Source organism: Tachypleus tridentatus, chromosome 12 (assembly GCF_004210375.1).
Source record: "Tachypleus tridentatus isolate NWPU-2018 chromosome 12, ASM421037v1, whole genome shotgun sequence".
In the NCBI taxonomy this organism is placed as follows: Eukaryota; Metazoa; Arthropoda; class Merostomata; order Xiphosura; family Limulidae; genus Tachypleus; species Tachypleus tridentatus.
This window is the reverse complement of record NC_134836.1, coordinates 46,907,837-46,933,181: the sequence shown is the minus strand read 5'-3', so window position 1 is coordinate 46,933,181 and position 25,345 is coordinate 46,907,837. Positions and strand designations below refer to the sequence as shown.

Sequence of the window (25,345 nt, the reverse complement as noted above, 5' to 3'; positions counted from 1 at the left end):
AATGTATTCAATATATTACCTGTGAAATATACGTGAATAAAGACGATATTTTAAGGCACGGAAGGTGACAGTACGATTCACACAGTTTACAGGTGGGAATTGTGTGTTAAAGTTTAATCATTATAGGCTGTGGTTCCCAAAACTAAAATATGTATCAAACAATATTTCACTCTATGGTGTTCATCCTATTTAGATTTCGAATTGTTGCTGAAAAATCTTTTTTCTAACTTTGTGTCTGTTTATTAAGATTTTGATCAACAAGTTTTTAAGTTTTATGTTGATTGTGATGGTTCTAAGATGATATTTTGACCAGTAAAGCAATCGTTGATTCAAACAACGAAAACAATCAAGTATCAGCAATATAACAATGGTGATTTACTCTTAACGTGTACTAAGAATGTTTATTCATTTTCTAAAACTGTGACCATTCATTGTAAAAATCTAGCTTCTTGTTGAAATTCAAGAAGTGGTAACTCAGTGACTATAATTTGCGTGTGAATAAGTGGATGAATTTATTCTGTTACTTTGTTTAAGAGGTACTTTTAATCTAAGTAAAAATGGTGAAATAAAAGATCATAAGGTTTATATAATAATTTTGTATATTGTACATAGGCAAAGGTCGTTAATATTTATCTACAGTTGTCCCGATAATGTTAACCAAAACCGATTAAGAAAATCAGTTCAAAATAATAAAAATGATAACAAGCTAAATGAACAATATAATATATTACAGCATCAATCCCGAGATTTATTTAGGTATTCTTTGTAAATAACAACAATAAAACGGTTAGGTTGTAGAAACAGAAGAGATACACAGAAACGTATATATATATTTATTTAATTTCTTACTGAAGACTATTTTCAAATAAAAGAAACAAAGTGTTTACTGACTTTAGAATTTTAAGATATAAATAATGTTAATGATGATATTAATCCAATGATTACCACTAATCCTTTTAAAGTTACGCGCATGAAATGCGAAGAATCAAAATAAATTGTTGGTTTGTTTCAAATTTCGCGCAAAGCTACACGAGGGCTATCTGCGCTAGCTGTCCCTAATTTAGAGGGGACGAAGCTAGTTGTTACCACCCACTGCAAATTCTTGGGCTACTCTTTTGCCAACGAATAGTGGGATTGACCGTCACATCATAACGATACCCGCTTGAAAGGGAGGGCATGTTTGGTGTGACGAGATTCGAACCCGCGAGCATCGGATTACCAGTCGAGTGCCTTAAGCACTTCGTCGTGCTGGGCCAATAAATTGTTAAGTTGATACGGTACTAAACTTTCATATAGTCTAGTTTTACAATTTCATTATGTCTCTGAAATATGAACATTTTGGTTCTTTTCAATGTAATAAACAAACAAACTGTGAAATGCACTAGTATTTTTTTATTTCCATTTAATAAAGTAGTATACTTTATTTTATGCCACAATAATTTTATTAACGAATACTATAAAATATTGCGCTAAATGTTCCGTGTTAATCCCTACAATTTACCAAAGTTACCTGTCTACCGTTTGTTTACTCTTCTCACACGGCCTTAATAATAATATTTATATCAAATATTCTTACTGGTCATGGCATGTTTGCGAGTATTCCAACAGCCTGGTGTCCTTCAGGTAGCATTTCATTACGTTTACTATTTGCTCAGGATCATCATCTTGCTGAGAAATGAACCTCTTCCCAACAGATCATCCTCAGATAAAATGATTGAAAATAATTTGCCTGTGCATTTCCGCAGTCAGGGTGCCATTAATATTTTATGGATTTTCAAACCCTTAGCTGAGATGTCTTGACCCTCTCAGCATACTTCAATGTGGAAGTTGTGTGTTGACTGTGAAATCGTACACTACTTACGTATTTGAATTCATCTATACAAAACATCCTCCTCGAAATTCACACACTTCATTGTTTGAATCTCACACATTTAAACAATTGATTTAATGCAGTTTCTCCGCAAGCAGATCTGTGGAGTAACTTCCACCAACTATAATTCTGGTTCTTATGTTGTTGTGTCATGGGACACTCATGTCTCTCCACCATGACTGTATTTACCACACTACTGCTGAAAATAGTATGTCTGTTTTTACTCTTATAGGCATTATGGTGGTATGGCACTGTTGTATTGGTTAGATGACACGTGAAATTGTTTTCGTACGGTAGAATGGACGCAGTTTTTAGTTACTGTAGTAAAATTTTCATTTTATTTCTATTATTTATTCTTTACCCAGCTGATTTAAAATATATATTAGTGGTCTAGATAACGCTTAAATATCAACATCTCCCATTAATTATAACTTTAAAAATCCTTTCTGTATCTGAGGCTTGGAAATAAATTGTAATATGCTGAACGACTTATCTCTGATATTCTCTGTTTTATATTTCTGCAGAACTCTTCTATCTTAAATTAGATTCTACTTTTCCAACTCTTTATTTTGTATTATAATTGTCTCTTGATCTGATTTGTTAACTGAGGTCGAAGATAGTCAAAGGTTTGGATACACACAACTTTTATGTCATTTTCACTCTATATGTTAAAATTAAACATCAGTGTCATATTGTTATTAACTACACAAAAATTACACATTGACTTATTACTATAATATATTATTATATTCTATATAAAAAATACTTTGTTTGCTTTTAGTTTTGCAAACTAAAACTGTTCCCCTACGACTTAAGATAAACGTATTTCACAGTGTTTGTTTTGATAGAGAAATAATTCAATTAACAAAGTATTTTATTATGTTTTAGTTGATTTACTTAAAAAGATTTACCTGAAGAATTGACTTTTTTAGATTTGCTGACTTTTCTACAAGAGAACGTCGCCGTGGTGGAGGTTCGTCACTTTTCGTTTTCAAGACGAAACCACCACGACAGTCGTCGATTTTTCGGTCTCTTTCGCTGGCTGGATCAACATGCTCACTCCGGAGTGATATCGTTGATGCTTGGAGGTTCTTCGGACGGAAAAGGGATGCCAGTCCAAAGGGAGCACTAGTGCGAACCCCATAACCATGGCGTAGTCCCCTGAGCCACTGACCTTGGTACATACCTGAAAATTTACATATTGGTTGAAATTTTGTAAACAATTGTTGACACTTAAAAACAAGCTTTATTGTAACAAACAGGAAAAAAAAACGTTTATCAATATTGTTTTCTCTTCCACCATACGTTCTACAAATCGAAATATCATAAGCTTATGTTTCAATTAAACTTTTGAATGTTATAATCTAGCCGGACTGAGGACCTCTGGTTACATGTGAAAGACCTCTTCTGCAGCGGCCTATAACATAAAAATATACAGTAAAAAACAGTTAATTTTTTTTACTGAAAATCTTTACTGGCACAATAACAAATGATATAATCGTGTAATTTAAATTACCATTCAGATTAACGCCATGTTATTGTTTTGTATTAAGCACAAAGCTACACAATGAGCTATTTGTGTTTTGCCCACTATGGATGTCGAATTTTTTTAGTGCTGTAAGTCCGAAGATATACCGCTGTGTCACTGGGGGCTATCGTCATGTTATATTTCACATATAATTACTACGTCACAATCTTTGTCAAATATTCCTTTCTACACCCAAATATTTTACGGTACGACTTTCTAACTAATGGGTAGTTCTGGGAATCAGAACAATAAAACAGTTTTATTTCACTGCTCGGTTTTATTTTATCCGAGGTTTAGAAATCTCAACTCAATATTTCACGGATATGATATGAATATTTCATTTCATGAAATTATTTAAGGTATGAAACCCAAAAATCTTTGTTTATTTTTTTTTTAAATCGCCAGGTAAGAAATATTTTAAGAACCTGAAACAATATCATTATATCTTAAATATTGAACCATGACTTGGAATACTTATCACGTTAGAAATATTGAATTAAAAATAAAAACGATATATACGAAAATAGCTTCAAAATGAATAACAATGAAGCAGATGATGTACGGTTAGTTACATTTTAATTCTTTCCTTCACTATATGACCAGTTGGGTTAAGACGTTCGACTCGTAATCTGAGGGACGCGGATTTGAATCCCGGTTGCATCAAACATGCTCGCCCTTTCAGCCGTGGGGACATTATAATGTGACACTCAATCCCACTATTCGCTGGTAAAAGAGTAGCCCAAAAGTTAGTGGTAGGTGGTGGTGAATAGCTGCCTTCCCTCTAGTCTTACACTGCTAAATCAGGGACCGCTAACGTAGATAGCCCTCATGTAGTTTGGCGCGAAATTTAAAAAGAAACACTATATAACCAATACTTGAATGGTTTACTGAGTGATACTGAACATTTAACACAGATTTTATCAGTGCAAAAGGAAATATGTATTTGCTAACAAGAACACAAATAGAAAGTATTCCACCTTGCCGTTTTGAATAAAAATGTGATATTTATATCAATTTTTTCACAGGCGTTTAAGGCTCTATGCAATCCTACAGTTAAACTGGAATTTTAATTATGTAAAAAGTTGGCGCGTTGGAACGTTGTTATGAGGTGAGCAGAAAATGTAGTGATATACTGGTTATCTGAAGTTTAAATAGGGTATTAAGATTTCAACCAAGGTGGTGAACATGCATGGATAAATATTTCACTGCAGTACGCAAGTCAGCTACTTTTTTATATCTACTGGGATCGTTCAAAAATTAAAATAAATTCTGGTACCTTTCAAAGTTTTGTTTACTCATGGGATGACACAAAATCCAATATTTCAAAGTCTTAAACTCTTGGAGACTTTTTCCTCAACATTACCATACTTGTATTGATCTACTGGTGGAATATTAATCTAATACGATTTCCAGAAGTCCTCAAGGGAAATATTTCAACATAGTTGTAACAGTGTTACATTCTATTTGTTAGACAGTTGAAATACTGTGAGAAGGAATCCCATAGATAATAATATAGTGATGTTTACAAGCAACAGTCTTATATAATGTATTCAAATTTCAATATCAAGATTTCTAGTAAGTAGTTTTCAAAACTTCGAAGACTCGTGCCCTTTCTGGCTTCTTTAAAATGTGCTTTACTTAAAGCTCCGTATATTTATTTTACAGTATATTAGTTAAAGCTACCTTTGTCAATTTGTTAAATTAAAACGAACAGGGATTTTATCCTAAGTTATTTGTTGCACCTAGGTTACATTTCTGTGATATTAATGCTTGATCGATTTTGAAACAAATGACATTTATATAGTTATCAAACAATATTCGTTCTTTGACACCATTTACAACTTCTACAGCACTAAATTACAGATTGAACAAAGGCTAGTGGTTTCCGTACTGGACTCTGGATCCGAGAGTCCATAGTTCTCGTCTTTTTGCCGAAGTTCAGACAGCGGGTGCGTTATAAATGATAGTCACATCCCAGCTTTCGATTAGAAAAGCCAAAGAGGCGCTGGTGTGTGCTGTTGATATGGTTGCATTCTTCATAAGACAAATATTATAGTTAGCCTTATATAGCCAAAATTTTTGAAACAAACCAACTCTTTACATAAAGATTTTTTTTCATCATCTAAGACATGTATGAATACTTTTTGACTTAACTTGTTATTATTAGCGTCATGGCAGGTAAGATATATAAATCATTCAAGAAGTTTTCTTTATAATGAAAACACCAGCCGGTGAAGATAAACATTGTTCATATAGTGATCCATAACTACAGCATCAGAATAATCATACACCAATGTATTAAGATTATATAATACCCTAGTGTTAGCTCTGTTAAAATAATCGTGGAATTCTCTCTCTCTCTCTAGGTATTTGGGTATATATATTTGTATACCCAGGAGGGTCAGGTACACCAGACATCTTCCTTCTTCCTTTAATTATTTTGAGTGGACTTATTAATATATTTAAAGTAAATACAGAGGGCCAGAGTGATAAGCATAACTCTAACTCAGGCTCTTTTCAGGGCAATGTCCATGTATATTGTGCTTTCATTTTTTTTAAATAAGTCTAGAACGTAAGTAACCTGTTTTATTTTAGCATTAGCTTTTTATTATTATATATTTTTTATTTTTTTTAAGTATTATTATTATTTTAACTTGATTTTATCTTAATGATCTAATGTACAAGTTTAACGGGGAGAGGTGTTTAGGTCTCTTTTCATCATATTTACAATATCTGTCTAGTTTGCATAACAGCTCATTTTTTCTCCTATTTTTATCAAAGAATTTTATTGTACTATGTAGAAGTCTATCTGGTATTGTTTGTGTATTTGAGTATTTGTGCATGAACTTTGAGGAAGTGGTTTTAGGTACTCTACGTGTTGTTGTAATTAATGTATTCTGTAATGTTTGGAGTTTGGTTTGCAATTGTTTTTCACTTATGTTAATCTATGCAGAAGCTGCATAGTCTATTACTGTTCTAATATATGTTTTGTATATTTTAATGATGTTTTCAGGTGTTGTTCCATAATGTTTACCAGTTAGACTCCTAACATAGTTTATTCTTCGCCAAATTTTAGTTTTTATGTTATTTACATGTTTTATCCATGTAAATTTCGAATCATATGTTAACCCTAAAAATTTTACAGATGTAGCAGTTTGGAGAAGCTTTCCGTTCATGTAGATCTGGGGTTGGACTTTTTGATGTTTCGTAAATTTTGAAAATATCACTAATTGTGTCTTCGCTGTATTTATTTTAATTATATGTTTTTTTGGCAGTATTCACTTAATCTGTTTAGTTGAGGTTGTAAGTTAGTGGCTGCTATTTCTGGTGTAAGGGCACTTTTCCAAATTGCTACATCATCAGCGAACTGTGACGTGTATCCATGATTTGGGTCTTTAAGTGGCATATTATTTACATACATGATGAAGAGAATAGGAATAACCACCACCACCCCCCTTGAGGGACGCCAACTTCTGGAGTGAAGAACTCCGAGAAAGTTCCCTCTACGTTTATTCTACATTTTCTATTTTCCAAAAGGTGGATAACCAGCGAATAATTTCTCGCGGTAGTCCCATTTCATACATACAGAACCGAAGACCATTGTGTCATACAGTGTCGAATGTTTTCTCGATATCAAGGAAGCAGACGACAGTGCATTCTTTTTTATTAAAGTTGTTTATTATTGTTTCAGTTAATCTAATTGAATGATCTGTTGTTTTATAAATCCGTTTTTTTCCTCTGGTAATTTTGAAGTAATCTCCAAAAATATGGAGAGTCTATTACTTATTACTCTTTCAAGAATTTTGCCTACACAGCTGGTCAGGCTGATCGGTCAATAACTATTTGGCTTATTAGCTGGTTTTTCTACTTTGTGGAACATTAATATATTAGCTTGCTTCTAAGAAACTGGGATGTATCCAAAGTATAGAGATAAATTAAATATAGCTAATAGGTGGTCAAATAATTTTGGAGTGCCTTTTTTGAGACGAATTGTTTGTATACTAACAATCGTGGAATTGTTATAGTGTTTTGTTTTGGTTTGTTTTGAATTTCGCGCAAAGCTACCCGAGAGCTATCTGCTCTAGCCGTCCCTACTTTAGCAGTGTAAGACCAGAGGGAAGGCAGCTAGTCATTACCACCCACCGCCAACTCTTGAGCTACTCTTTTACCAACGAATAATGGGATTGACCATCACATTATAACGCTCTACGGCTGAAAGGGCGAGCATGTTTGGTGTGACAGGGATTCGAACCCAAGTTGTTATGGCGTGAAATTAATAAGATAGCATTTAGTTCCAGGATTGAATAGCTAGCTTCAAGAAAGCGACCATTATTTAAACCCAATTGTTAAGGTATATTGTACATTCAAAAACATCAGAGTGGAAAAAAGGTAAAATTCTATTGTTTATGATATTTCGTAAAAACAATAAAATAGAATAATTTATAGCATTTATATCATTTACTGTAAAAATTAAAGAAGTTGGATTTGCATTTACTTTAGCTTTCAGTTCATCACATCATATTTTGTTCAATATTACTCAGATTATCGTTATTGTTTAACTACACCTCCATGAGAAAACAATCAATCCATACGAGACAGTAATATTTAGATAAGATATTTCTAATGTTACACATATTTTCTCGAATATTATTACATCCAATTGAAAAATGTGTATTACATTCAGATATGAAAACGTAGAAGCAGTGACATCATGTGACACTTGTTTTGAGCTGAGCTATGAGAAATGAGCTCTGGGGACGAGAATAAAGGGATAAAAGACAGGTGGGTATGTTTCTTATAAATTTATATAATTTCTTTTACACCACTGATAGGGCATGCTTTTATATTTGTTTCTGAATTTGTGCAAAGCTACATAAGGGCTATCTGTGCTAGCTGTCCTTAATTTAGCAGTTTAAGACTAGCGGGAAGGCAGCCAGTCGTCACCACCCATAGCCAATTCCTGAACTACTCTTTTACTAGCGAATAATGGGATTGACTGGCACGTTATAACGTCCCCACGGGTAAAAGGGCAAGAATGTTTGGACAGGGATTTAAACCTAGGATCTTCAGATTAGTCGAGCATCCGAACCACCTGGCCACGCCAATCCTATACTTACACAAATAGATAGAATGATTTTATTTGAAAATCTTGAAAACGCCTTTGAGCGAGACATCAAACCAGCTTTTTGATATATAAATGTTTATACGACTTATGAAAACATACAGTAGAGTTTCTACATATTTCTATTAAATCAATAGTTACATAATTTTTGCATATTTACTTAGATAGAATTTATTTATTATTTGTATCCGTAAGTATGAAATAATCTTTTATCCAAAAATAAAATAAATGCCTATTTTTTACACAACGAAATAATGTATTTAAAGCTCTGATTTCTAAAGTTATAAAATTCTGCCAGGTGGTTAAGGCACTCGTCTCCTAATCTGAGGGTCGCGGGTTCGAATCCTCGTCACACCACACATGCTCACCCTTTCAGCCGTGGAGCTTTGTATGTGACGGTCAATCCCACTATCTTTGGTAAAAGAGTAGCCCAAGAGTTGGCGGTGGGTGGTGATGACTAGCTGCCTTCCGTCTAGTCTTACACTGCTAAATTATGGACGGCTAGCACAGATAGCCCTCGAGTAGCTTTGTGCGAAATTCCAAAACAAACAAACAAACAATATTTTTCCCCTTCTCAAATCATTATTCTTATTGTAACACTTATTGAACCCAACAAAATGTAAAACCCTTAATATTTTTATCAACAGATTTTTAATACTGTGCAACTTATACAGTATATATGTTTAGCTTATTGTAATTATAGCCTTTAGAAAGTATAACACCAAATTAAAGATTTTATCAGTGCCGTATGCTTGATACATATAAATGCTTACTTTAATACACGTTTATTTCATAACATATTTTATCACAACATTGAATAACAAGGTAAATAATAAGTTATCCTTTCGATTAAAATGTAGATATTTTAAGTGTCTATTATTTAATTACAGTTTATTGAACTCAGTCTCGTCTCTTCAACTTCATGCCACTAAGTAAAATAATATTTTCACCAATTTCATCATCATTGTTGTTAAACAAATACTGGGGGCGTTGACAAATTTTGAAATGTCCTGAATAACCTCACTTGACCCCAAAACTAGTGGATTAATGATTGCATCTAGTTCCTGGTGTATATAATGTTTAGAATAAAGAAAAAAAAAAAACATTTGCAAATTTGCATGCCTATTCTAGCGTGATCTTATTGAAAATTTGATTTATTTTATTTAATATTAACACTAGACGCTTTAAACCGGATGAAATAACTGGAAACGTATTAATTGCAGAAATACCAAAATATTTAATAAGAGCAAAGATTAATCCAAGTAAATATATTTGTTGCAATTATGTAGATGCATTTATATGCATATAATTTTCATTTAGTATAGATATGTTTTTCTTCAGAAAAAAGTGTTTTGGTTAGTTTGAGACTGAAAGTGTTAGTGAACTTGTATACAAGGAAATTCTCTGTAGACAGACTTATTAAACGTTAAATAGTTATTTTAATATTTATACAACTTTCGTTTCACATTTTCACTGTCTATTGCACATCTTTTTAATTAATAAGTTAACAACGAATCCCAAAAAATACATTTATTGTGTTCTTTTATTACCTCTTTATTCTCAAACAATAATTTTAATTAATGTTTGTAGTGGCAATTTAATAATACGGAAACAAAATATATTTTAACATCTTTGCTGTTCCTATTATGTTTATATTTTATTATTATTCTTTCAGGCCCTGGATGGCTAGGTAGTTAAGGCGTTCGACTCGTAATTTGAGGGTCGCGGGTTCAAATCCTCATCACACCAAACATGCTCGCCCTTTCAGCCATGGGAGCGTTATAATGTACAGTCAATCCCGCTATTCGTTGGTAAAACAGTAGCCCAAGAGTTGCCGGTGGGTGGTGATGACTAGCTGCCTTCCCTCTAGTCTTACACAGCTAAATTAGGGACGGCTAGCACAGATAACCCTCGTGTAGCTTTGCGCGAAATTCAAAACAAACAATCTTCTTTTAAATATGGAGAATGTATTTTCGGTCAAGAATTTTCTGTTTAAAAATAAAATGTGAAAATATTGTTTTCCTCGAGAGTATTCAAGCAATGTTCTACGAATGTGCATGTTCACATTATATATGATTGATCAAGACTATAGAAATCTTAGTTATCTGTAAACTTTGCGTTTAATATTTTAACTTTCTAACCACTACAAAATAACTAGGAATATCAAGTCTGGTTCTCCGGTGGATCAGTTTACGGACTTTTAATGTTAAAATCCTGTGTTCGATAGTTCACGGTAGACAGGATAAAACTAGCCTGACGTGTAGCTTTGTACAAAAACAGTAACAACGTGTATAAAAAGTCTAATTGGATCATCGTGTTGATCTCCTATCCTTGAGCTATCACTGTCAAATAACCAAATGTATCTACGTGTATTTGCACTTATTTCAATGCATTTTCTATTATTTTGACATGGACAATACGTGTTTGATGGCTGACTTATTGGACTGCGAATCACATATCCAGTGTTCGAGATATTACTGAATAGGTTTTGCACTTTCAGTCAGTGGCATGTTATAAAGCCAATCACATTTATCGATTCAAAAGAAAATAGGCCAAAGTATTTGTTTGTTAGCTTTGGAACTTCTCGCAAAGCTACGCGAGAGCTATTTGCGCTAGCCATCCCTAATTAAGCAGTGTAACACTGGAAGGTAGCTAGTCTTCACCACCCACCGCTAACTCTTAGGCTACTCTTTACCAACGAATAGTGGGATTGACCTTCGCATTATAACGTCCTCATGGCTGAAAGAGCAAGCATGTTTTGGTGCCAAAGCCTCTGTGATAGAATATGTTGCTCATTGAACGCTCTTCCTTGGGCCAGTTGCTTGAAACTACGAACGCGTAGACTTGAACCCTAACGTTCTCTGATTTAGCCGTTTTATTCATTTGCGCATAAAGGTTTAGGTCTGTATACAGTAGAAAAAAAACAACAAATATTAGCAGTTGTTTTCTCACCCCACTTGGGGAAACAAAAAATGTATTATTTTTCTCTAAAATTTAATATATTAATTAATTTAATATATTTATTATATTGTTCTTTTGTAAAAGAACCCTTTTACTAAAAACAGAAACTAATATTAAACATGTTATAATGATTGTTCTAAACAGAAAATATACAATATTTCATCACACAAGGTACAACTTCAGTTCAATGTGAAATACACTTGTTTCTCGCTCACGACGTATCTGAGTTTACAGTTTTATGTTCATTTCGTTATATTATTGATTTACTTACATTAGCACCACTTACAATTTTATGCATTAAGGAGTTCATGAAGTATTTTTAATATTTAACACCCGAGATGATTTCCGAGGCTTATTATCTCGTAAAATATGATAATGGAAGAATTTTGTAATTAATATCTGCATGAAATACTTCTACACAGAATCTATTAAATAACACTGCTCATTCAATATTTAATTCTACGTAAATAACAGTCTCGAGAGAAGCAGTGAATAGAAAGTAAAATGATACATTTTCAATAACAAATTATAAACGCAGTGTTACTGTGTTACTAACAACGATTATAGCGAGAGAAACAGTACAAACGTATCAGGAAATAATTGTTCGGATTGAACTGAAAATAGTAAACTATGGGGAGATATGAATATTCATGCATAATTATATATGTATTTCAGTTATACATAAAGGTAATGTAGAAATTCAAAATTAAACTAAAAAAGAAATGAAAAGTTTCAAGGTTCGAATCCCTCTCACACCAAACATGCTTGGCCTTTCAGCCGTGGGGGCGTTATAATGTTATGATTAGCCACACTACTCATTGATAAAAGAGTAGCCCAAAAGTTGGCGGTGGGCGGTGACGACTAGTTGCCTTCCCTCTAGTCTTACACTGCTAAATTAGGAACGGCTAGCGCAGATAGCCCTCGTGTAGCTTTGCACGAAATTCAAAAACAAAGAAACAAAAGTTTCAAGAACTTTTCCAATTGCAAGACCTATAGTACCAGTTAAACTAAAAAATGATAAATATTTTATATATCTAATTTTTGTTACTTACATTATTATAACTAATAACGTGAAACGTTTTCTTGTGGTAAACAGCTCTTTCCATGTCTTCCACACTGCCCTAAAGTATTAGATGTGTTATTTAATAATTTAATGGATTCAACAAGACAATAAACAATTCCACATAAGGGAATATCCACATATTTTGTTTTGGTTTTCTTGAGAAGTATTAACTGGTTGTTATTTTGGGAGAGGTTATATGTATAGGAGGGGAAAGAGGCTTTAGGAAAAATCTACGTATGAAACATTTTTCCCCAATAAGTAAAATTAATTTCATGGTTTCGTACTTTTTAAGGATAGATGTTTTCTTAATTGTATGAATGCAGAATTCTCACCATAAAGACAAATGAGGTCATGGTTAAAACGTAACTTCAGACAGACATATCATAAGTTTGAAAACATTGGGGAAAGCTTAAAAATTCATTTCTTACCCGTATAACTGTGCAAAATGTTGCACACATGTCATTTTCAACCACTATCCAACAACTTCGATTAATACTATGATAAAAGGTTTACTAAAGTTTTTAGTATCATTTGCAATTTATTCATTTTATAAGGTCAAATATATACTGTAACTGAAATGCCACTTAAACAATCAGATTTTGAACTGTTGGACATCATCTCTAGCACCACACATATCGTAGAACCTTTAGTAGGAATGGGGCGTATACACAGCACATGCAGTACAAACTATTTACTCATATACCCTTTTAACAACCAAATAATACATATTTAAAAGCATATGAAAGACATCTTTAAGTGATAAATAAATCGTATGGAACCTCACTCGAGAAAGTCAGTACAACAGATTCAAAAAGAATATGAAACCACAAATTTCTTAGTCTTTTTGACTGACTGATATTTTTGACCGTTTATAGTCGTGTAACAACATATTTAAAACAGTTATAAGTGCACCAAATAGAACAATACCATTAGGACCGCATATGTCTATACTAAACATCACCTAAAAGTAAAACTGCTTAACTTATATCAGGACGCCATTTTAAGCTACATGAGTCCGTTTGCTATCACTCCGTATACTTAGTATGTAATAGAACCAATTATTAAGTCTCACCGACACACATAAAAGGGACGAAAGGTGTTCCTGTATTCCCATTAGTTTACAATATCTCATTTCCACTTCGCTGAGTGCGCTGGCCTGGCATGGCCGAGCGCGTAAGGCGTGCGACTCGTAATCCGAGGGTCGCAGGTTCGCGCCCGCGTCGCGCTAAACATGCTCGCCCTCCCAGCCGTGAGGGCGTTATAATGTGACGGTCAATTTCGTTGGTACAAGAGTGGCCCAAGAGTTGACGGTGGGTGGTGATGACTAGCTGCCTTCTCTCTAGTCTTACACTGCTAAATTAGGGACTGCTAGCACAGAGAGCCCTCGAGTAGCTTTGTGCGAAATTCCAAAAAACAAACAAATTGAGTGCGCTAATGATGGAATAAACACAGACTAATAATTATATGTTACTGTAGAATGTTGTAATAGTTATCAGTGTACTTACATATAAACAAAAATGTTAGGGTACAGCGTAAACCTGTTTCTTTCATAAATGCCAGTCTGCACTTCTACGTAGCTTTGTCTTCATAAAATTTTGTTTATTGCTTGAATTAGATGAAATAGTTCACTAAATTAATCACCTAACGTATCAACCCTTAATATAAGCACACAACAACAGTTCACACTACATCATCAAAATATCGTTTCACATTATATAACGTGCGTCATCACAGGTACAGCACCCACGCACACCCACAATATTTGCACACACCATAAGTGAATAAAACGCAGCCCCCCATATGTATATCATTATTATTTGCACGTACCATTATATTATGATGCAGACCCACACTGATCATTTACATACGTACAGGAAGTCATCATAAATAAATTAATAATATATAAATCATATGATCTTCTATGTACAGAGTGCATAAAGAGGTGGAACTTTTTTTATATAAAAGTGTAGGGATGTGTGCACCAAAAGTGAGGAAACAAGGTAGGAATAGGCATGTGGTAACAAAACTTCCTCTGTACCACCTCACAAGGAGACGTATCCAACATCCGAGTGTAAGCAATTACATCTACCTCATTGTGAAAACAGATAATAATATTGTGCTTATACCTGTTTCACGATGTGCACTTATTGAGATAAACAGATAACGCATGAATCAAAAACTAATAACAATGAACAATATTTTATTTCGACTTTTTTTTTTTAGGGAAATGAGGTAAAAATGATGATAGATATAAGGGGTAAATGTATAATAAAATTATATATTCATGTTAGGACATTTTACAATATTTTATTGAACGAAATGTTTGTTCGTTTTTTTTTTAATTTCGCGCAAAGCTACTCAAGAACTATCTGCGCTAGCTGTCCCTAACTAAGTAGCGTAAGACTAAAAAGAAGGCAGATAGTCATCACCACCCACCGCCAACTCTTGGGCTACTCTTTTACCAACGAATAGTGGGATTGACCGTCACAGTATAACGCCCCCACGGCTGAAAGGGCAAGCATGTTTGGTGCGAGGGGATTCGAATCCGCGACCCTCAGATTCCGAGTCGAGTGCCTTAACCGCTGAACGAAATGTCGAATAAGGTAAACGATAGCAAGTACAATAAAGGAGATAATACAAACTGCTGACGTTCTGTCTAAAAATTAAGTTTTAAATATACTTTGTCCTTTAATATCCAATGACTGTACTCAAAACTTTATCGCTACTGTGATTTTCAGCAGTAAATAATCACTAAGAAATACGCTAATTATATAGAATAACAAAGGTCATGTTCTCGTCAGAGCTTTAAATTCATGTCATACAAAGTTTGATTTCGAAACGTTTACAATCTCCTCAACAAATCAGCTACTTTAACTTAGAAATTGTGTGTCAGAACAAGTAAACGTCAAGATTATAACACTATATTCATTCTTCTAGAATAATAAGCTGAGGCTGAAAGCCGATAAGTTCGCTGTTTTTGACAGCCTAGAGGTAGAGCTGAGCGAAACATCAACAAACGTCATTAAAAGATTTCTTTTATATTACTAAAAGAGCTAATGTCAAAAACCTGTAATCGCATTACAGAGAATTTTGAAGATATATGCCAGTCACACGGAGCTAGTTCTGTTTTTCTCAGTTTTCTTTTTAAACATACACAGAAGTGCATGAACCAGGTGAAGTAAGTTTAATAAATGATAAATTGTTTTATTACAGTTCTAGTTTTCAGATGAAGTTATTAGCAACATGGTGAAGACGAGCGTGGCCTAGTGGTTAGTATACCGAGCTGTGGATCCGAGGTTCATTGATTTGTGTCTTATTACCACCAAAACAAAACTCGTGGTTAAAAATTGTGAGACCGTGGGTGCTTTATAAGAGTAAAGCTTAATATTTAGTATGACAAGATTTGAGCATGGGAGGGGGTGCTTATAAGACGTATTCCCTCTAGTTCATCTCTTCAAAATTAGAGACGGCTCGAACACATAGCTTTACTCAAAATTTAATAAAGAAAATATTATGAATCTGTCTAATAAATTCATAGCCAAACCGTTATGAAACAGTCTGATTTAATTTTTCGTGCTTACAATAAAAGAGAAATAAAGAACGGTTTAACCATGGAAAACTTATAATTTCTAAATATGTTCCAGTTTTATTGTAATATGTGATTTACAGTCATGATGTTAAAAAACAACACGCATGTTCAAAATTCTTAAAACAAAGTGATGACAAACCATAATCCGAGCGCTTTTGAAAGGCGGACCTTTCTTGGCTATACACAAAAGAATTTGTTTTTACATTTCACACAAAAACAGATATGCAGTTTGTATTACAGTTACACCAATACGTTTCAAAGATTAGAACAGTGAAGTTTCATGGGAGAATAGATCGGTTAACGTTAAGCACAAAGCTGCACAACGAGTTAGTTGTGCTTTGCCCACCACGAGTATCGAAACCTGGATTACAGCGTTGTAAGTCCGTTGACATATCGCTGTGCCACTGGAAGGAGAGATAAAATACTTATCAAACCATAACAAACCAAACAAACATACCTTTTGCGTAGAAGCGACTCCTGTAGATATATATTGTTGACCCATGATAATATATTTCCTTTCTGCATACCATTACACCTAAAATATGGTTATGTTTCAACAAAATGAAGTTACAGCCAGAGTAACAATTACTGTAATATAAAGTACTGCCTCATATTGACGTAGAAAATTTAAATATTCATGTTTGCAAAATTTGCATCAAAGACCATTAAAATGAAAACAGTCTGAACTTAGAGATTAAAAACTGCTGGAAGCCTGTTGTTTCACAAACATAATCGTTATTACAGATGAGCGAAGACTGTTATACGCTTTCAGACAAAACAATGCGTTTATTATAAAACTGTGCACTGAAGCAAAACTATCGTTAAATCGGATGAACGTACGAACAACAGCAACTACAACAAAATAAAAAAATGCGCTAACATAACTATCAGTTATGAAACGTACAGCTAGAAATAAGAGTGAGACAGGACTCACGAAAAATTGATTTAACTCAAAAAGAATATACAAAAATATACGTAGTAACCATATACCTAGTACTGTAAAATAAGAAACTTGCTTGATAACCATTGACAAAAACATAGTTTATCAGATGTCTTATCTATGTTTTCTGTAACGTAAACAATAGTGTGGGCAATTATAAATGAATGAATGAATTAATTAATTAAGTTACTGTTGATTAAATTTGATCGTATTTTGTGAAACTTTGCTTTCTAATTCTAAATTTTCGAGAAAAATATAGAAATATACGTTTTTCTCCAAACAGAATTAAACAAAATTCATATATTATGATAAGAGCAGTTATATTCCACTAGCATATTTTATGATAAAGATACAGCTGTTAATAGTATGTATATCACACTGTAGGGGATTAACAGTTGTTTTGTTTGTCATTTATTTTCCGAAAAGTATTCAAAAATATGAACCGTTTTCATTTAAAAGTTGTCAAAATTTACTATTCTGGTGACTTTTCCAGTGATGATATTTTATCAAGTAGTTTTTACATGTTAAGTAAGCAGTGTTTCGTTTGTTTGTTGTTTTTTTGTTTCCACACCTAAACCCAGTCTCAATGAATTACTTATGAATTCGTTTCACATTTGTACACAGCGTGAAGTTTTTTTTTCATATTCACCAGAATAACCCAAATTAATGGAAAACTTAAACAACCACAAGCATAATTCAAAAAAGTTGTAGCAAAATTGGAGTCAATAATAAAGTGAAATAATTATTAATATTTATACTGTTGTTCCCCACTGGCCCAGTCGTATGTCTGCTGCTAAAAACAGCGTTTCGAAACCCGTGGTTAGCAGAACACAAATAGCCCATTGTATGAGGACCTGGGTTTCAACTCGATAAGTCCATGCCTTAATCCAGATTTGCACATAACTAATTACTATACACACATATACCGTAGACGAACACTTATTACATATAAATACAACGACCAGATATGAACGTCCTTTTCTTAGGCAGTTTGTAAACCTATATAAATGTTCCAATTGTAATATATAAAATGGGATTCTGGGATTTTCCTTTACCAGTGTGAATTTGTAACTTACTTTGTAACAGTTGAGCGTATATATTCTAATAAATACATTGATGTCAAAAGTTATTAATACTATTCTTTGTAGTCACGCGTCATCAATGCAATTAACTCGACAAAATTTCCGACTGAAGATAACTGTGTTTTAATAACCGCATGTTATTAAACCAAACACAACCTTCTCAAAATTCGAATTGAATGACGGGATATTAAGCAATAAATTCAAATTACATTTAAGCATTATAACGATTTTCAAAAACGTGCGTTACAGTAAGCCATTATTTTATTAATGACATCTAAAAGAGATTTATTCTACATATTCGGGGGTCATACAGTAAAATGGCACAATAGATAAACAGTTTTAATAAACACCTTTATTTTAATGATACCGAATCCACAAGTTCTGCTAGCTGGAAAGAAACTGTTTTAAATAATCACATAAGAGTCCTTTGACTTAAGGTGTTTTTCAACATTTCATGTAAGTTTGAAACATCTTATCAAACAGAGGTTACAGGAACATTCTTACAACAAAAATAATATCATGCTCAAGTATGTTATTAGGTACACTTTTCAGAAGGTTTTGACTTTTGTATTAACCATGTTTTTGTTTTATGAGCTTTATATAAAGTAACATAATATTCAACTGATTGTAGCAAAGCTACAGTTTGCTTTATTTACTTAAAAATTCCTGGAGTTGCCAATTCAAAGTATTTTGAGTCTTAATTAAGACTAATAACGAAAATAGTCTTCACTCAAAAGAGTGTTAGCGTTTAAATGGAGAAAGCCAGAACTCAGGCAAGTGAACTCAACAGTTAACATATTATTTGTGTTGTTGTTGGTTCCTTAGAGCAAATATACAAAATAAGCTATCTGCGCCCTATTCACTGCAGATAATGAAACCCTTTGGGGTATATTACAAGGCTTAAAATAAATCAATCTTTAGTTTATTTAACATTATCCAACAACTCATTTTTACCATGTTACATGGTTACAATTGTAAGAATTTGGAGAACTATTAAAAATAATTAACCGTATGTTTTGTAAGTTAATTTTAGTTTGCTACATATTACGAGTTGAAATAACATAAAACTGAGTTCAGTTTTAATTTAGGTTTAGAAGTTTAATAAATGTCGATATGTATCTAATTTATGATATTTGCCAACAAGACTGATACACACAGTTTTCTTTCTTAAAACAAATATATCTTAATATACAAACAATAATACAATATATAGTAAGAGTTATTACAAATAGTTCTTGCAAATAATTATTTATGTACCAAATATTTGCAAATTAACAAACAATATTAAGTCCTCTATCTGATCCAGAACTTTCATGGTGTTCTATACAAGGTTCACGATGAATGAATTAAATTCAAGTTGATATTTGTACAATTCACTTAACAGTGAACTAGCTAACTCTTCGCTGATCACACGTGAGTTTTTCACAGTTGAAGTTATATAATGTCTTCGTAAAAATATTAACATCCGATGTTTATTTTCTGAAGTTAAACATTTTTTTAATATTCAAAATCTATAAACGTTTCTGATCAAATATCTGAACTTCTCGATTAATAAGTGTTAAATACATTTATAGCTTTTAAGATTTATAGTATATCAAATTTAACAAACCAATAATATATATACTATCTCTTGGCACGTTTCAATGGTTAATTTTATAAGCATGGGGCGAGTTTCTAGAAAGTTCAGCTTACACAACAATACTGACGAAATACTAGCGTTTACATGCATACAGTACATTTTTGATTTTTGCACTGGAGAATCTTCTACAAAGTTTCTGAGTAGGAGGGAATTTCACAGAATAGATTTAACAGATAAAGTATATGCATTTCTAAATACAAATATAACTTACACAAATGTCAGTATTAAAATAAATATATAATAGTAAAACTGTCACATCTCCACCTCAGAAAATTGAATATTGTCGAGTGTTAATTTTAAACTAAGATATTACATATGTATATATAGATTGTGAACAATATATGAAGAATAATATATTGTCAAAGAATTACACAGCTTCAATAATTATGACAGTATATAACCAAATCAATACAAATAACTGTATGATCATAATATTACAGAGCACATGAAAGTGCATTAGAACTAATGTTGTCAACCCTTTTGGCAATGATTATCTTTAAATCATACTCTTGTAATGATAAACTCCAATTTAATAGTCTTCTGTTTTTGTCCTTCATTTGGTTCAAAAACGTCAAGGTTCATGATCAATGTAAATGACAATAGGTTGTTGAGACACAGGTACATACACATTAAAATGTTCTAAAGCTAACACTAAAGCCACGTGTTTTTTTTTTCCAGAGTAGAATAGTTGCTTTGGGTGACAGTTAAACTAGCAATGCCTTCATCGTTTGACTGGAATAGAATAGCACCAGCATTCAACTCGCTGGCATCAACAACTAATGCAAAAAGTTTACCAAAGTCAGGTGCTACAAATACTTTGTAACTGCACAAGAAAGATTTGACCTTTTCAAAACAAATTGACATGCCTTAGACCACTTGAACTTTTCACTTTTCTCAAATAAATTTGTTAATGGTACAGTGATATCAATTTTGTTTACAAAACTTCCTGTAAATAAGCTATTTTCAAAAGTATCTTCAAACTTTTATTGTTGGTAGGAGTGGGATAATTTACAAAACAATCAAGATTCACATAACTGAAGGGTTCTTTGAAAGCGAAAATAGTTTCAATGGAGCAATAGCAATTTTCTGATTACGTTTTCCGGTTAGTTGACAGGTGTGGCAAGTTTTCCAAAACTGAGAAACTTACTACCTAATTTTTAGCCAAAAGATGTCTCATAATTTTGTCACATATCTTGTTGTTACCTCTATGACCTCCCATAAGGAGTTAATGGGCAACTTACAATAGTTCACAATGACATGTTTTCGATCTAATAAACTATAGCCCATTTTTCTGAAGCTGGTACATCTGGTGTTCCTCAAGAACACAACATTTTTAAAAAGAAACCATTTGGAAACATTGTCAAACTCATTTTCTAAGAGTACATTTTTAAATAGAGAAGAGATCTGTGGATACTTTTCTTACTCAGCGACCAGTTTACTCTCAGCAGACGGAATTTCACCAGCTGAGCTACGTATCTCACATCCAACCTTGTCAGACACAATCGAATCGTCATTAGAACAATCCTCCACAGCATTCCTGTTGAGTCCAGAAAAATAGTCTAAAACAACTCTATAATGTCGTCCTCTGAATACGTGTTCATCATTTGTTTTTGGCTTAATTTGTTTGCCTGTGCTTGAGTTACAGAGCACAAAAGAAATGCATCAGGATTTTCTCAATAATGACATCATCCTTTGATGAAACAGTATTCAGCTTGCTAGCCATTTTGAGTTAGGCAACAACTTTTTCCCCAGCCAAATCTTTTCCAAACAATAATGATACACCATGAATTTACAGAGTAGGTCTTAGGCCAACCACAACAAGTCCCGAAACAAGGTCTGATGCTACATAAACGTTGTAAAGAGGAATATTAAAAAAGCCACCTCCAGTATCCTGAGCAATAACAGACTCACCAGTGACAAAATCCGAACCTAAAGGCAATATACCTTCTAACAATAATGACTGAGTCGCCACAGTATCACTTAAAATACAAATGGGTATTGGAATAGCAGTGTTATTTGTCAAAGACACAGATGCAACATACACAAAAGGTCTAAATTCCTCCCTAACTGAATCAGCCTTTTTATCAGTAGCCAAGTCAACAACATCGAATAATTCGATAAAACTACGTCCATATGTGAACAAAAACGCACTGAGAGTTGTCTCCTTTTCTTTTTTCTTTTCCCAACAAAAACAGTAAAACATAACATGGCCAGTTTTTACAAAAATGGCAGACAATCCTTAATGACTTTGATAAACATTTATCCAGTTTGTAAGAAGATTTCGAACCATATAAGTTGGATTTCTTAGAAGAAATTGTAGAAATTTCTTTTTATGAAAAGTGGTTTTATGTATATAAGTTTAATAATTGGAAAAAGCAGTTGCTTCCGCTAGTATTTCAACTTTCTTTTCATCCAAGTAGGTTTTAAGGACGTCACGCGCACAACACTTGAATTTTTTAATACGTGTGTGTGTGTGTGTGTTTTTCATATAGCAAAGCCACAAAGGGCTATCTGCTCAGCCCACCGAGGGGAATCAAACCCCTGATTTTAGCGTTGTAAATCCGGAGACATACCGCTCTACTAGCGGGGGGCCTTCTTAATACGACATAATTGTCTTTGTTTTTCTAACTGCATTCTCGATCAACAGAAACCTCTTTTTTTGTGGGCAAATTTCATGTTAGTTTGATTATCTTCCTTGCAATAACTTCAACATTTTGGTGATAGGCCTCTTGTATTAACTTGTATTCTTTGAGAATAGCTGCTTTAACTTCATCATAATTCATGTAATTTTATAGACAGAGTGGCATAGTCTTCTTGTGCTTTACCAGTTAAAACACTTTGTAAAAATAATAATATGTAAGCCATTCCATGGTTCGAGCAACTTTCTTGAAATGCTGGAAATATTTATCAACTTCATTTTCATTCAATGATGGTAATTTAATGTATGTGTTGAGTTCAAAGCTTATTTTACCTTGTTCGATCAGAATTGGGTCTAATTTCCATTTCTTTCAGGTTAATTTCTTTCTTTGGCTTCAATGTGAGCGTTTTTCGGCCTCGAAAGGTTTATTTTCTTTTACAGCTTCAATGTGATCTTTCGGCTTTGATACAAGCTCTTTCTTTTCCGTCTTCGATACGAGTTTGTTCAGACTCAGTTTGTTTGACTTTTAGCTTCTTGTCTAACTTATTTTTTTTATCAATCAAGGTTTTATTTATCAAGGTTTATAGTATACTAACTCTTGCAAACCAAGAATATATACTGTCTCTTAGCATATTGCGATGGGTAAATTTATAAGCGTGAGGCAAGTTTCTAGAAATTTCAACTTGCATAACAATACTGCTTTGACATACACACATAGTACATTATTGATTCTATGTACCTCTGTAAATACAAACTTAACTTACACATAGGTCCACATAATATATATAATATAGTATATTATAGTAAATGCATCACAAGTTAATTTTGTGATTTGCATTTAAACTTGTATTAAAACTTGTGTTATGGTTATTAACATTTGGTGAATGATATGTGAATTTAATTTTAAAAACTCTATGTACGTTGAATATATTATTTTTGGTAAATCTTACCTTTAGCGCTTTCTATGTACGTATTTCATTAGTAGTAGTTTTTTTATATGTGATATGCTATGAGATTATACATTTCCATAGTTTCTATATATATTTAAAAAAATTTCAGTGTACATCATATGTTTTTCTTAACATAGAAGTAAAAATTCTGGTATACTTTATCAAGTTTTGTTTATTTTGTACATTAGACAGATGCATATATAAGTTGAGATTGACATCTTGATAAATAATGCTTGATTTATAAAGCAGTGTGAGCTTTTAATAGGAGATTACGACCTTTAGAGATTTGATTTGGTTCACTCACATTTAGTGATCAGATACAGTGTTCACTGCATTTCTTTGTTTGCTCTCAAGTTTAGCACGTGTGTTTAAGCTCTGCTCTCGTAGACTGTCAAGAAGCACAAATATAACTTTTTCTCTCTTGCACCAAATAGGCAAACACGTGTTTACGTGTTAAACTTGATTTTGATTATTGAAAATGAGAATTCTGAATGTCTGCAAACACGTCTCTAATCTCTTTCTTCTGAGACTCATTCAAAGCCAGAAACAATGCAGTGAAATGACTGTTCCGTGAAATGTCATTCGGTGAAAACAAATATGATTTTGCGAAGTCTGCAGACTGTTCTCAGGGAAATAAGAGAACTCTGGGAATACCACACATACATAAACCATTTGAGCACGTAAACTTATTAAAGGTAGCGTGCTAATAGTTGTCGTGGTATTACAATAATATTTTACTCGATATTGTGAAACAATCGTTATTCTATTAATTGAAAGGAACCCCGCTAGTACAGCGGTAGGTTTAAGGATTTATAATGCTAAAATTAGGGATTCGTTTCCCCTCTGTAAGCTCAGCATATAGCCCGATGTGGCTTTGTAATTAGAAAATATACAAACCCACACTTATGGAAATAAGTTGTAACATGATAAAACACAGTATGTGTATACGAACAAAAACATCTTTGTTCGCCTTAGGTTTAAGGAACGATCTTTTAAATTATTTATTCAATTTGGAAACATATTTAAAACAAAACCAATAAAAAAAATAAAAATTAACGCGAAATGGCTGATAATGTTCGAAATCGAATTTGTTATTATTGTAACTTTATTTTTTTATTTTATTTTATAGGTGGTGTTTGAAAATAATTACATTCGCATTTCTCAGGTCTAAAATAAAATATATAAACTAATATGATCTACTAAACTCCATATAAATGATCATTTGTGTAAATAAATATTAATAAATACATAAATACATGAATAAATACATTTATTAACACCTAGAGATTAAAGAAAAAATATACCCCTTTAAATAGTTAGAAATGTCAAAAGCCTTGACAAATATATTTAACTTGGCTTAAAGAAAGTTGTATTAAAAACAGCTACGAAAACACGTTACTGTGGTGGAATGGGGGTTTGATTCGTTTTCTGTTACTATAACAAACACAATCTGAAGTTGGGGGTCCCTGAAGCGTTATAAGAATGACAATCAACTCTCACTATTTGATTAAAGTAGCTTAAAACTTGGTTGGTGTTCATCAGCTTTCTCTACACTAACCTACAAGTTAAAAATAAACATTTAGTGCTTTTTGTGCGTGATATTCGATCCATCTGTACGAGGTCTGTTCAAAAAATACGCGGACTGACGTCATAAAACAAAATGTACTTTATTTAGAAGTTACAGGTCTGGGACTCCTTCAAAGTACTCTCCTCCCCAACGCATACACGTATCCCAACGGTGTTTCTACTTGTTGAAACGCTTCCTGGTACGCTTCTTTTGTAATGTCCTCCAGCTCCATCGTCGCATTTGCCTTAATCTCGGGAATCGTCTCAAATCTTCTTCCTTTCAAGGGTCTTTTGAGTTTGGGGAACAAGAAAAATCGCAAGGAGCAAGGTCAGGTGAGTAGGGGGGTGGGGAAGAACAGTGATCGAGTGTTTGGCCAAAAACTCACGAGTTCTGAGG

At 33.0% G+C, this 25,345-nt stretch overlaps 1 protein-coding gene across 1 annotated transcript in view; it reads right to left on the bottom strand.

Annotated features, from left to right (window-relative positions):
- Window positions 1-25,345, bottom strand: part of LOC143233201 (uncharacterized) — a 59,443-nt gene that overhangs the window by 18,142 nt on the left and 15,956 nt on the right. Inside the window, exon 2 of the mRNA XM_076469174.1 lies at window positions 2,782-3,056. Within this exon, the coding sequence (XP_076325289.1) occupies window positions 2,782-3,056 (275 nt within the window). The remainder of the gene's footprint in view (window positions 1-2,781; window positions 3,057-25,345) is intronic.